We start from the raw sequence: 14141 nt of genomic DNA, 5'->3' as shown, positions 1-14141 counted from the left end.
TCTCCAGACAGTACAGTAAGTGAGGTTTTGCAAACCCAGGCAAGTCACGGGGGTTACAGATAGTGCGACATGAACCCAAGATCCCTGTTGAGACCGTCCTCATGTGTGCGGAACTTGGCTATCAGTCTCTGTTCAGCGACTCTGCGCTGTCGTGTGTCGTGAAGGCCGCCTTGGAGAATGCTTACCCGAAGATCAGAGGCTGAATGCCCGTGACCACTGAAGTGTTCGCCAACAGGAAGGGAACAGTCTTGCCTGGTGATTGTCCAGCGATGTTCAGTCATCCGTTGTCGTAGCGTCTGCATGGTCTCCCCAATGTACCATGCTTCGGGACATCCTTTCTTGCAACGTATCTACCCACATCATATTTATTCCCCCTTTTTCGTCCTTTAGAGAGAGACAACACCAGGAAGATAGCATTTACTGCTCATCCCTGGTTGCCCAAGAGTCAACTACAATGTATAATCGTGTGAAACATAGAAAAAAGGAGCAGGAAGAGGCCATTCGGCCCTTTTGAGCCTGCTCAACCATTCATTATGATCATGGTTGATTTCATCTAACTCAGTGGACTGAGTCCGCTTTCCGATCCCCCTCCACCCCATGTTATGTGATGGCTAGGCTGGGCAAGGGTGACAGGTTCTCCTTCATTGAATAAAAAAAAGGTTGAGCTTTTCTGACAACATAGTTTTAATAGTTACTTTTGACCCCTTACTCTCTCAAATGACCTGATGATTGGATTCTACCTCTCAAGTTGATTTTAAATCACTTGTTATTCTATCACCACGCCAAATATAATAGGACTCTGAATAGTGTTGATGAACAGAGGGATCTGGGTGTATGTGCACATAGATCCCTGAAAGTTGGGAATCAAGTAGATAAGGTAGTTAGGAAGGCATACGGTGTCTTGGCGTTTATTGGTAGGGGGATTGAATTTAGGAGCCGCAACGTCATGTTGCAACTGTACAAAACTCTAGTGCGTCCGCACTTGGAGTATTATGTGCAGTTCTGGTCCCCACATTATAGGAAGGATGTGGAGGCATTGGAGAGGGTGCAGAGGAGGTTTACCAGGATGTTGCCTGGTATGGAGGGAAGGTCCTATGAGGAGAGACTGAGGGATTTGGGGTTGTTTTCGTTAGAAAGAAGGCGGCTAAGAGGGGACCTTATTGAAACATATAAGATGATTAGAGGTTTAGATAGGGTGGACAGTGATAGCCTTTTTCCTCAGATGGAGAAAGCTAGCACGAAGGGGCATAGCTTTAAATTAAGGGATGTCAGAGGTAGGTTCTTTACCCAGAGGGTGGTGAGGGATTGGAATGCCCTGCCTGCTGCAGTTGTAGATGCGCCTAGTTTGGGGGCGTTTAAGAGATCCGTGGATAGGTTTATGGATGAAAAGGGATTGGTTTAGGTTAGAGGGTCATTGCTTTTTTAATTGGTCGGCGCAACATCGTGGGCCGAAGGGCCTGTTCTGCGCTGAAATGTTCTATGTTCTATGTTGGTTGTCTGATGATAGGAGTTGGATCTTCATGGGGATCCTCCTGATAACTCATTGTAGCTTCATCAGGCGAAGTGACGTAAATAGCCATGTCTCCAGCTTCTTGTAAGGTTTCTCTTGACAGTCTTGCCGGAGTTATGGAGGAACATTAGGAGAACTCCTGGGAATTCTAACCCATGTTATCCAAACACTTAAAAATATCCTGAGGTAATTATTTTGGTATGATTTGAAATTATACTTAATTGCACTCTTTTGACCTCCTCAGTAACCTGGAAGAAGACTTCCTCTACATGGCTTACGCGGACATTATGGCAAAGGTAATGATTGAATTTCATTGATAAATGTATTTAGTGCCAAGTATTTATCTGAATAATAAGATTCAATTCTTCTCTATGTCTGAAGTAATTTACATTGGATAATTTTTTAACAAAGCTATGATGGGGTGGACATATGGTTGCTTTATTTTGATAATATAGCAGGAAACCGTGCAGTGGTGCACAGTCATGCAATCTTGTCCTAAGAGTAAGGACTCTCACATCACCGGGTTAAAGTCCAACAGGTTTATTTGGAATCACAAGCTTTCAGAGTGCTGCTCCTTCACTCAGCTGACGAAGAGCAGTGCTCCAAAAAGCTCGTGATTTCAAATACACCTGTTGGACTTTAACCTGGTGTTGTGAGATTTCTTACAGTGCCCACCCCAGTCCAACGCCGGCATCTCCACATCTTGTCCTAACAGGGCTGATCAGAATGGAACTGGGGTGGAGGAGTGGCTTTGGTGGGTGCGAGAAGGCTGGTGCCTGGAAGGTGACGGGGTGGGGGGGAATACTTAGCAACTAGCAGCAGTTGACTTTAGAGTCAGCAATGAGTCAGATTAAGTTAACAGTCTTAACAGTGTGTGAACATTTATCCAGTTGTGATCATAACAGGCTGTAGAGCTGACTATGTGGTGAGTGTTGAGTTTATTCCCCTTCTTCTTCTGTCAAGGATCTCTTGAATTTCAAGGTCTGTAGCTTCTCAAAGTTCGCTGGGTCATTTACTTGGTGTCTGCTGCCACTGTGTTTTATTGTGTGGTTGGGGTTTAGCTGGGGCTCTTTGAGGCTTGTCTATTCTCCCAAAGCAAGCCGGTCAAAACTATAGTTTCTTAAAACCATTAATCTTTATTTACCCTGTACATATCGGGACCTCTACACTAGGGTGGGACTCTCCCTCCTTCCAGATCTATAGCACTCATTCATGTGAAGTTACATTATTATTACATTAGCATCCTGTATACTCGTGATGTTAACCCTTTATGCACTGTACACAGCTTCATCCTTTTCCCATTGATTCTGCTGTCTAACTTGGCCGGAATTCTCTGAACTCACCCGCAGCTGGGATTCTCCAGTCCCGCTGCAGTGAATAGAAAATTGGCTGAGCATCGAATTCTCCGTTCTCGCTGGCAGTGGTAGTGGGCTGTGTGAGTCTGGAGAATTCAGTCAGGACCTTGTCTTTTTGCACCATCCTACACTGGGCCTTCCCCTTTCCTAGCCTTCAACCTGACCCTTTAGTTGAATCCATTTATTTGCCTGAAGGATACGCTGCTGCTAATGCTGATAAATGCAACCCTTAGCTCTGCATCACGCTATCCCTCACTCTGTGCTATCCCTCACGATGGCACTTGTTGAGTTAGTTCCCTCCACTTGTCAGGCTTCAGTTGCTGCCTGCTGCTGCTCCTTGTGATTGACTGGTGCTTGAGCTTCCTGAGCTTGAGGTGACTGAGCCACGGATATCGTTTGCAGCCAGGGAAAGTGGTGGCCTGGTGGTGTTATCACCAGACAAATAATCCAGAAACTCAGCTAATATTTTGGGACCCTGGGTTCGAATCCTGGTGGAATTTGAATTCAATTAAAAAGAAATCTGGAATTAAGAATCTACTGATGACCATGAAATCATTGTCAATTGTCAGAAAAACCCACCTGGTTCTTTAGGGAAGGAAATCTGCCGTCCTTACCTGGTCTGGCCTACATGTGACTCCAGACCCATAGCAATGTGGTTGACTCTCAACTGCCCTCTGAACTAGGGCAACCAGCGATGGGCAATAAATGCTGGCCAGCCAGCAATGCCCGTCTCCCACGAATGAATGAAAAAAAAGATGTAATTATGTCCTGATCCAGGTTTGGATTTCAGATAAAATTCATATGCTGGTAACTCTGATAATTACAGTAAGAAGTCTCACAACACCGGATTAAAGTCCAACAGGTTTATTTGGCAGTAGCTTTCAGAGTCTCAGGGTCCTTCATCAGGTGAGTGAGGACTTGTGTTCATGAATAGGGCATATACAGACACAAACTCAATTTACAAGATAATGGTTGGAATGCGAGTCTTTACAGGTACTCAAGTCTTAAAGACACAGACAGTGTGAGTGGAGAGAGGGTTAAGCACAGGTTGAGAGATGTGTATTGTCTCCAGCCAGGGCAGTTAATGAGATTTTGCAAACCCAGGCAAGTTGTGGGAGTTATAGATAGTGTGACATGAACCCAAGATTCCCATTGAGACTGTCCTCATGTGTGTGGAACTTGGCTATCACTCTCTGCCCACTGACTCTGCGCTGTCGCGTGTCATGAAGTCCGCCTTGGAAAAAGCTTACCCGAAGTTCAGAGGCCGAATGCCCATGACTGCTGAACATCACAGGAAGAGAACACTCCTGCCTGGTGATTGTGGAGCAGTGTTCATTCATCCGTTGTCGTAGTGTCTGCATGGTCTCTCCAATGAACATGCCTCGGGACATCCTTCCCTGCAGGGTATCAGATAGACGATGTTGGCTGTACCTTTTTCGATCACATTGTCTGTATCTTTAAGACTTGATTAGCTGTAAAGTTTTGGATTCCAACCATTATCTTGTAAATTGTGTTTGTGTCTCTATGTGCCCTGTTTGTGAGCATCAGCCCTCACTCACCTGATGAAAGAGTGAGACTCCGAAAGCTTGTGCTGCCAAATAAACCTGTTGGACTTTAACCTGGGGTTGTGGGACTTCTTACTGTGCCCACCCCAGTCCAACGCCGGCATGTCCACCACTCTGATAATGCCTTAAAATGTCACATGACATTAAAGTGTCACATGTTTTAAATTGACCCGTGTTTTAATGTTTTTTCACTGCAGAGCTGTCATGTAGAAGAGGATGAAGATGGAGAAGAAGAAGTCAAAAGTTTTGAAGTAAGACATGCCTCGATTAATCTCTCATAGAACCATAGAAAATAGAAGCCCTTCGATCCCGCTCCGCCATTCATTTTGATCATGGCTGCACACATTAGAATATCTTCCACAGCTTTCAAGTCTAAACTTATTTCCTTTTTGTAGACACCCTTGCTTAATACCAGCTGCTTTGAGCTTTCGCTCTCTCCGCTCCCGTGAACTTGCTGCATGTTTTAAGTTGAATTTGATATTCAATTCTTGCAGTGTGAGCATACGCAATTAATCAATTACGAACAGTCTGGGATGCATGTGGTAACATTTAGATACTTAGCTCTGTGTCTACATGTAGAACCACCGCTAGTGCTGGGGATGGATACCTCCTTAATAAAGAAGATATTTAGTTTGCTCTGGAAATTAGATTACATCATTATGGATTCTGGAATTTTCCACACTGTGTCTTCCTCATGCATAATTGAACCATCACTGGACACCACTGAGGGCCATTAAACTGCCATGTAGATGGGAAGTAGCACTGATACGCAGAAGAGTAGCAAAGTCTCAGCAGCTGAATACCTGACAAGGTGTAATCTAATGCCCATGGTTAGTGGAAATTTGCATGGTTTATTTTAGTGTCCAAAGGTAATTATAACCCACACGTCAACAGTCCCCACGTTCATGTGCTTAAGGTTACAGTAGCTCCTTTTGAACCACAGAGGATGGATTTCAAAACTGGACGAAATACCAAGTATTGATTCCGTTTTGATTGTTTGATGCAGTTCATAGAAACATCGTAGAATCATTGAATCTCTACAATGCAGAAGGAGGCCATTTGGCCCATTAAGTCTACACCAGCAACTATCCCATTCAGGGCCCTATCCTTGTAATCCCACATATCTACCCTTTTAGTCCCCCTGACACTAAGGGACAATTTACCATGGCCAATCAAACTGATCCACGCATCTTTGGAGTGTGGGAAGAAATTGGAGCACCCAGAGTAAATCTACACAAGCATGTAAAGAACGTGCAAATTCCACACAGTCAGTCACCCAAGGCTAGAATTGAACCCGGGTCCTGGTGCTGTGAGGCTGCAGAGCTAACCATTGTTCCACTGTGGAGGGGTGATATTTCTGTCCTTGTGCATTATGTAGGAATTAAATTCACCAGGTAAAGTTTGGGTTTGTGCATTTCAGTCTAAGTGTGATAAACGTTATGTATTAATAGATGACCTCTCTGGCACTGAAAATGAATTACTGCAAGGGTGAAAGTCATTCTTTAACCTTTTAATTGCTTTTGAATTTGAGGCTATTGAAAACTCTGTTGTCCGGATTCTAACCCAAACCAAACCCCATTTATCTATCACCACTTTGCTCACTGGTTTTTACTCCCTCTCCCTTAAGCCAGCCTCAATATTCAAATCCTTGTTTTAAATTCACCCATACCCCTGTAACTCTCCAAGTACCATGCACCAATTCTGACTCCTTCAGCATCTACAACATTAATTGTTCCAGCATTGGCAGCAAATCCTTCAGCTATCTTAAACTCTGGAATTCTTGCCTGAAACCTCTTAGCCTCTCTAACCCTCTTCCATGCTTCAAGATGCTCCTTGAGATTCATATCTTTGACCAAGCTTTTGGTTATTGTCCCTAACATCTTCCCATATGTCTTGCTGTCAGATTTTCTTCAATAATGCTCTGTGAAGCGCATTGGGATGTTTGACTATCAAAAATACAAGTTCTTGATGTTGGAGACATCTTTAAGAAAAGAAATAACTTTTTAAACTTCTTCATTCAGTTAAGTCCAAAGATGTGCAGGTTAGGTGGATTGGCCACGCTGAATTGCCCCTTTGTATCCAAAGATGCCTAGGTTATGGGGATCAGCCAGGTAAATGCACAGGGTCATGGGATAGGATAGAGAGAGGGTCTAGGTGGGAATCTCTTTCTGAGAGTTGGTGTAGACTTGATGGGCCAGATGGCCTCTTTCTGCACCAAAGGTATTCTATGAAGAGGCTTTCCTTACTGCTGTTCTCAGAGACTTTACAGTTGGGAAGTTGTAGCTAACATTCATTCGTTCATTCAGTCATTCATTTCTGCTCTGCCCGAAGTGAGGCCTTGGCTTATTGTCTTCTGATGCTTCATCCTGAGCTTGTTTCCTTAGCAATTTTCTTTTTAGCCAGTGGTTTGCCATTGCCTTTCCATTCTTGAGGGGCAAGGATCAGGGGGCAGGCCTCAGGTCTACCTCGGGCAGAACAGGAATTGATCCTCTACTGTTGCCGATACTCTGAACCGCATGCTCTCCATCTGGCCAACTGAACCAATCAGCCCCCTCCATCAACCTAATATAGATTGAGCGAGAGTGAAAAATAACGAGTTTGGGAAACATGCAAAATCCACCCCATGGAGGCTACAAAAGGAATGCTACAGCTTGAATAAAAAGCCGAGACTTTCAAACTGACAGACTTTTGTTTTCTTTCACTGTTTCGCTGCTAAGGAAGAGGTTGAAAGCGAAGGCAAAACTGCCAGAATTTGGCATGGCTAAGTGAAGCAAAGCTGCAGTTTTACTTTTGCATTTTAGATTCATCACCAGACGACAAGGTTCTTTTTGCTACATGGAAATGACAAAAAACTGATCAATTTTGTTTTTGCAGCGTGATATAATCAAAGATTTACGAAACAAATTTGGCAGCCTCTGGGAAACGACTCTGGTAAAACAAACAAAAAGAAAAGCAAACAAACAAAAAACCCACTAATTGTTCTGTGTCAGTGTCATCTACAGTATTTTGATCATTTTTATTTCAATTACATTGCCTCCTTCGTTTGTGTCATTTCTTTTCCCCCCTCCACATTTTTATGTACGAACATATGTATTCCTGTCAGAGCCTTCATTTTTTTTAACCTCTTCCATCTGAATTTCTTGCTTCTTTTGGTATGTTTCTGAGTAGCTCCGATAGAACCTAGAGGCAGTAGCAAAGTCAATTTCACGCCTCTTGTTGCTGCTGCTGTCACTGCTGCTGCTCCTCTTCATAAACCACCCCCATGTCTCCCCAAGTTTCTTTTGCCCGGACATGATGCAGATTCACTTGTTTCACGCCCCATATTCTCAGCTTTCAGCCGTGCCATTGAACGCCCAGCGCCGCTCCGCTCCCTGCAGGGCTCTAAACTGTCTTCTGTTGGTGCTCCTTTGTCCCATCCGAGCTGTGGTATCCTCTTTATAGTTGACTTGCAAGCTTTCAGTCTATCAGGAATTCGGATTTGTCAATCCGTCTCTGCGCCGGTGGGGAGGGGGTTGGGGGGGGTTGGTTTTGCCAAGCCTGTTTCCATTAGGCTCTGTTGAGGAGTGGGCCCGTAGTGATGTTCCCCACCAGTCCGCGGTGTGTTTTGTGTGCACATTCATATCCTGCACCCCGCCCCCCCTCCCCAACCTCCTGGAGGGGCCCTCAATGGCCTCTATCCCCACAAGCGAGGTCATCATGCCTGGCCTCCATTGATGGGGACCAGCTTTAATCCCCCCTGGTGTGGGGATGGAGGGTGGTGAACACTAGCGAGCCTGGACAATATCATTTGTGGTTTAGCCAAAAATGGAATACCACTGTTTTCAGGCATTGCATTGTGCGTTCGCACTACTCTGGCCAAATGGTTGCATACAGACAGTTCCGGCAAGTTCAAGAATGCTTGTGTCATCTTTCGTTGACTTGCCAAACAATGGACTGTTCAATCCACTACCGATCACCAATCACTGTCAACAAATACCTAAAATGTATCCAAACGCGTGCGGAACATCGCTACTCTGGAAAGCAGTACGCCACAATGGAAAGAGGCTTTTAAGAGTGCACCAAATATCTTCTTACATAGTTCCACAGCAAAAAAGAGAAAGGTGTTTACTGCTGTCCGAAAGCTTGTGTTGTTCCGACATCCTTTTCAGGACCTAAAGAGAACGCCAGATTCCTGCTAGAAAGGGCTTTATTTTGGATCTGTTTATTGACTGTGCAATCTCCTCAAAAAAGGATACTTCAGCTTTAAGATGGTTGAAGAAACTAGTAAGACTGTTCAAAAATGGTAAAGTGGATGCCTTGGCGCCTTTTTGTCAGCATCCTGCAAAGATGGACTCTATACAGGTAGCGGCATTGTTGAAATTCCGGCGTTAGGCCTCAAATATTCACGGCCTGAGAAGTTAGCATAGAGCCCTAGGTTCAAAGAACGAGGACAAATCCTCTTGTTGGAGAAAAGGACACGCTTAGTCTTATCTCTGTTCAACTGCTTGTGCTTTCTCCTTAGGAGAAGGAAATGGAGAAACAAAAGCTTCTGTATCAGCAAGCGAGGCTCCATGATCGAGGTGCTGCTGAGATGGTCCTGCAGATGATAAGTGCCAGCAAAGGTAAGACTTACACAGAGCTTCACTGTTTAAAAAGAAGAGGCTTACCTCCAACCTCAGCTGTACCGACCAACCTCTCTTCAACTGATATTCAACACGGTGGCTGGCACTGCTGCCTCATAGCGCCAGGGTCCTGAGTTCAATTCCCAGTTTGGGTCACTGTCTGTGTACAGTTTGCATGGGCGGCACGGTAGCCCAGTGGTTAGCACTGCTGCTTTGCAGCTCCAGAGACCTGGGTTCGATTTTCCGACTTGGGTCACTGTCTGCCTGGAGTTTGCACATTCTCCTCGTGAGTGTATGAGTTTCCTCCGGGTGCTCTGGTTTCCTCCCACAGTCCAAAAATGTGCGGGTTAGGTTGCTTGGCCATGCTAAAATTGCCCCTTAGTGTCCCAAGATGCGTAAGTTAGAGGGATTAGTGGGTAAATATGTAGGGATATGGGGCCTGGGTGGGATTGTGGTCGATGCAGACTCGATGGGCTGAGTGGCCTCTTTCTGTGCTGTAGGGTTTCTATGATTTCTATGATTGTCCCCATGCCTGTGTGGGTTTCCTCTGGGTGCTCCAGTTTCCTCCCACAGTCCAAAAGTGTGCAGGTTAGGTTGATTGACCATGCTAAATTGGCCTTAGTTGTGTGGGGATTAGCAGAGTAAATATATGGGGATTGGGGATAAGGTGGGATTGTTCTCGGTGCAAACTCGATGGGCCAAATGGCCTTCTTCTATACTGTAGGGATTCTACGATTAATATACTGGTTTATGGGGTACTGGCTCTAACTTGTGAATAGAAATACGACAAGTACAACTTGCTTTCATTGGACATTTAAAATGAAAACGTACACTGAGAGAAATGGATAATGTATTTGCAAGCTATGACAAAAATTAAGCATTTCTCTGAACACACGAATTAGGAGGAGGTCACTCAGTCCCTTGAGCCTGCTCTGGCATTCATTATGATTATCACTAATCCGTTTATAACCTCAACTCCACATTCCTGCCCATTTCCATAACCTTTTACACTGTTGTTGATCAAGAATATGTCTAGCTTTGCCTTAAAAATATTCAAAGACTGCCTTTTGAGGAAGAATTCGAAAGACTCATAACCCTCTGAGAGGAATACATTCTCCTTACCTCTGTCTCTAATGAGCAACCCTTTATACTTAAACAGTGATGCCTAGTTCTAATTTCTCCCACAAGAGGAAACATCCTTTCCATGTTCACCCTTCAAGACCCCTCAGAATCTTATACATTTCAATCAAGTCATCTCTTACACTTCTGAACTCCACAGAATATGTGCCTAGCCTGTCCATATGTTCCTCATAAGACAACCTGCCCATTCCTGGTACCAGTCTGGTAAACCTTCAGTGAACTGCTCCGACATTTATATCTTTCTTTAAACAAGGAGTTCAATAGTGGACATGGTATCCCAGATGTGGTCTCACCAATGGCCTACATAACTGGAGCATAACCTCCCTATTTTTGTATTCAATTCTCCTCTCAATAAATGATAATATTCTATTAGCTTTACTAATTACTTGCTGCACCAGCATGTTATTCTTTTTGCGGTTTGTACACTAGGACACCCAGATCCCCCTGCATCTAAGAACTCTGCAATCTCTCACCATTTGGATAATATGCTTCTTTATTCTTCCTGGACGATTTCATATTTCCCACATTATGCTTCATTTGCCAAATCTTTGCCCACTCTCTTAACATATCCCTATAATTTTGTAACTTCCTTATGTCCCCTTCACAACTTACTTTTGTATCTATCTTTATCTCACAAGCAAAGTTTTGGTCACTTCATCTAAGTCATTTATATAAATTGCAAAAAAAAAAGTGGCCCCAGGACTGATTCCTGTGGTACCCTACTTGTTACATCTCATTCACCAAAAAAATGATCCATGCACTCTGTTTCCTGTTAGCTAGCCAATCATCTATTCATGCCAATATGCTACCTGCTGCACCAATAGCTTTTGCTTTCCATGATAATCTTTGATGTGGCACCTTATCAAATGTCTTCTGGAAATCTAAGTACAGAACAACTACCAGTTCCCCTTCATTCACAACACAAGTTACTTCTTCAAAGAACTTTGCTTTCACAAAACCATGTTGACTGTGCCTGATTACCTTGAATTTATCTAAGTGCCCTGTTTAATAATAGCTTCCAACATTTTCCCTATGGCAGGTATTCTGCTAACAAGCCTACAAGTTTCCTGCTTTCTCTCCCTTCCTTTTTTAGTAAAGGAGTTGCATTCACTATTTTCTATAATAATGGAACCTTCCATGAATCTAGGGATTTTTTGGAAAATTTAAACCAGTGCATCAGCTCTCTCAGTCACTTCTCCTAAGACCTGGGATGAAGTCCGTCAGGACCCAGGGATTGGTCAGCCCACAGCTTCAACAATTTACTCAGTGTCACTTTCCTGGAGACTATAATTTTCCCGAGTTCCTCCCCCACTTTCACTTCCTGATTTGCAATTTCCAAGATGTTACTTGCATCCCAAAAGTGAAGACTGACTGATACAAAATACCTGTTCAATTCACCTCCTTACTTTCCATTATCAGTTTCCCAGATTCACTTTCTATGCGACCAACGCTCATTTTGCTAACGCTTTCCTTTTTAAAATATCTAAAGAGACTCTGGGGCCCGATTTTACCATCAAATTACACCCGTTTTCAGGCGCGTAAACTTAATAAAGTCAGGCATGGGGCGAGTAGTGCGATTCATACCCGCCCCTGCACCCACTTCCCCTTTACCAATTGCTGAAAATGACTGCCATCTGGACTGCATCTGAAATGGGCGTGACGTTTTAAATTGCAACAATTTAATGAGCCGGTGCCCAAACTTACCGCCATTTCCCCCTTTACCACACATTCACCTGTCCAGATTCGGCGCAAAACAGACATGGTCCGCAAATGTCCGATTCGGGTGCTCCAGCTTCTGAGGAGGTAGGTTCGGCAGCTCTGTGACTCAGATCGGTGGTGGGGGAGGAGGGAGGTGGGTCAGATGGCTCTCTGGTGGGGGAGGAGGGGGGCGGGTCAGATAGTGCTCTGGTGGGGGAGGCGGGTCAGATAGTGCTCTGGTGGGGAGGAGGGAGGCGGGTCAGATAGTGCTCTGGTGGGGGAGGAGGGAGGTGGGTCAGATAGTGCTCTGGTGGGGAGGAGGGAGGCAGGTCAGATAGTGCTCTGATGGGGAGGAGGGGGGTGGGTCAGATAGTGTTCTGGTGGGGGAGGAGGAGGGAGGCGGGTCAGATAGTGCTCTGGTGGGGAGGAGGGAGGCGGGTCAGATAGTGCTCTGGTGGGGAGGAGGGAGGCGGGTCAGATAGTGCTCTGGTGGGGGAGGAGGGAGGTGGGTCAGATAGTGCTCTGGTGGGGGAGGAGGGAGGTGGGTCAGATAGTGCTCTGGTGGGGAGGAGGGAGGCGGGTCAGATAGTGCTCTGATGGGGAGGAGGGGGGTGGGTCAGATAGTGTTCTGGTGGGGGAGGAGGAGGGAGGCGGGTCAGATAGTGCTCTGGTGGGGAGGAGGGAGGCGGGTCAGATAGTGCTCTGGTGGGGAGGAGGGAGGCGGGTCAGATAGTGCTCTGGTGGGGAGGAGGGAGGCGGGTCAGATAGTGCTCTGGTGGGGGAGGAGGGGGGTGGGTCAGATAGTGCTCTGATGGGGAGGAGGGAGGTGGGTCAGATAGTGCTCTGGTGGGAGAGGAGGGAGGCGGGTCAGATAGTGCTCTGGTGGGGGAGGAGGGAGGCGGGTCAGATAGTGCTCTGGTGGGGAGGATGGGGGTGGGTCAGATAGTGCTCTGGTGGGGGAGGAGGGAGGCGGGTCAGATAGTGTTCTGGTGGGGAGGAGGGAGGCAGGTCAGATAGTGCTCTGATGGGGAGGAGGGGGGTGGGTCAGATAGTGTTCTGGTGGGGGAGGAGGAGGGAGGCGGGTCAGATAGTGCTCTGGTGGGGAGGAGGGAGGCGGGTCAGATAGTGCTCTGGTGGGGAGGAGGGAGGCGGGTCAGATAGTGCTCTGGTGGGGAGGAGGGAGGCGGGTCAGATAGTGCTCTGGTGGGGGAGGAGGGGGGTGGGTCAGATAGTGCTCTGGTGGGGGAGGAGGGGGGCGGGTCAGATAGTGCTCTGGTGGGGGAGGAGGGAGGTGGGTCAGATAGTGCTCTGGTGGGGGAGGAGGGAGGCGGGTCAGATAGTGCTCTGGTGGGGGAGGAGGGTGGCGGGTCAGATAGTGTTCTGGTGGGGGAGGAGGGGGGCGGGTCAAGTAGTGCTCTGGGTGATCGGGAGGGGATTTGCTGACAGTCTGCGTGCAATTGGTGCGGGCAATGCGGGGCACAGGGGCATGATCGATCTGGGTAGTGGGGGAATAAGGGGGACAGGTGTGGGGCTGTGGCAATGTCTGTGAGGCATAATCCGACCTGGGAGTGATGGGGCAGGGGAGAATTTTTCTTTTTTGTTACTGCCCATGCGTAGTTGATGGCTCCGATCGGAGTTGCAGTGTTTCGGGTGATAAGCCCCACCCACAGGCTTGTGCAGCGCAATTCAGAATCGCTGCTTTTTTTTCAGGCAGAGTACGTATGGGGGTGCCTGAGAATGTCTGTAAAACTCAGATCTGGAACACTCCCAGATACAGCACTTAGAATCAAAATGGTAAAATTGGGCCCTCTGACTGCCTTTTTCAAAAACAATTCTGGCTAGCTTTCTCTCATACTTTATTTTGCTGTCTTTACTCATCTTTTAATCATGATTTTTTTTTCAAATTCTGTCCAATCTTCTGGCCTGCCACCCATCTTTGTGCAATTATAAGCTTTTTCTTTCAGTTGGAGGGCCAAAGGACCTGTTCCTGTGCTGTAATTTTCTTTGTTCTTTGTTTGATACTGACCGGAATTCTCCAGTCTCGCATGCCATGCTACCGCTGCCAGCGGGAACGGAGAATTTGGCACTCAGCCAAAATTTCTTCCAAAAGAGCCCACAAAGTTGAAAGCTTAACTTTCAAGATAAATGTAATTAGCATTTAAAAATGAACGTGATAGGCAGGGCGAATGAGTATTTGCAACAAATATCGCAGCTTTTTTGAAGAATTATCAATGGGAAAGAAGTTCCATTGGGGAAAACTGAGCAAACAGAA

General features: G+C 46.1%; 1 protein-coding gene across 1 annotated transcript in view; it reads left to right on the top strand.

The window, feature by feature from the left end:
* ryr2a (ryanodine receptor 2a (cardiac)) overlaps positions 1–14141 on the top strand; it is a 662889-nt gene that overhangs the window by 567346 nt on the left and 81402 nt on the right. Inside the window, exons 77-79 of the mRNA XM_080200677.1 lie at positions 1755–1806; positions 4628–4681; positions 8932–9031. Of these exons, the coding sequence (XP_080056803.1) occupies positions 1755–1806; positions 4628–4681; positions 8932–9031 (206 nt within the window). The remainder of the gene's footprint in view (positions 1–1754; positions 1807–4627; positions 4682–8931; positions 9032–14141) is intronic.

This window comes from Carcharhinus amblyrhynchos, chromosome 12 (genome assembly GCF_965287045.1).
Source record: "Carcharhinus amblyrhynchos chromosome 12, sCarAmb.v2.hapA, whole genome shotgun sequence".
Taxonomy (NCBI): Eukaryota; Metazoa; Chordata; class Chondrichthyes; order Carcharhiniformes; family Carcharhinidae; genus Carcharhinus; species Carcharhinus amblyrhynchos.
Note: the sequence above shows the minus strand (reverse complement) of the source record. Positions and strands in the feature narration are given on the sequence as shown.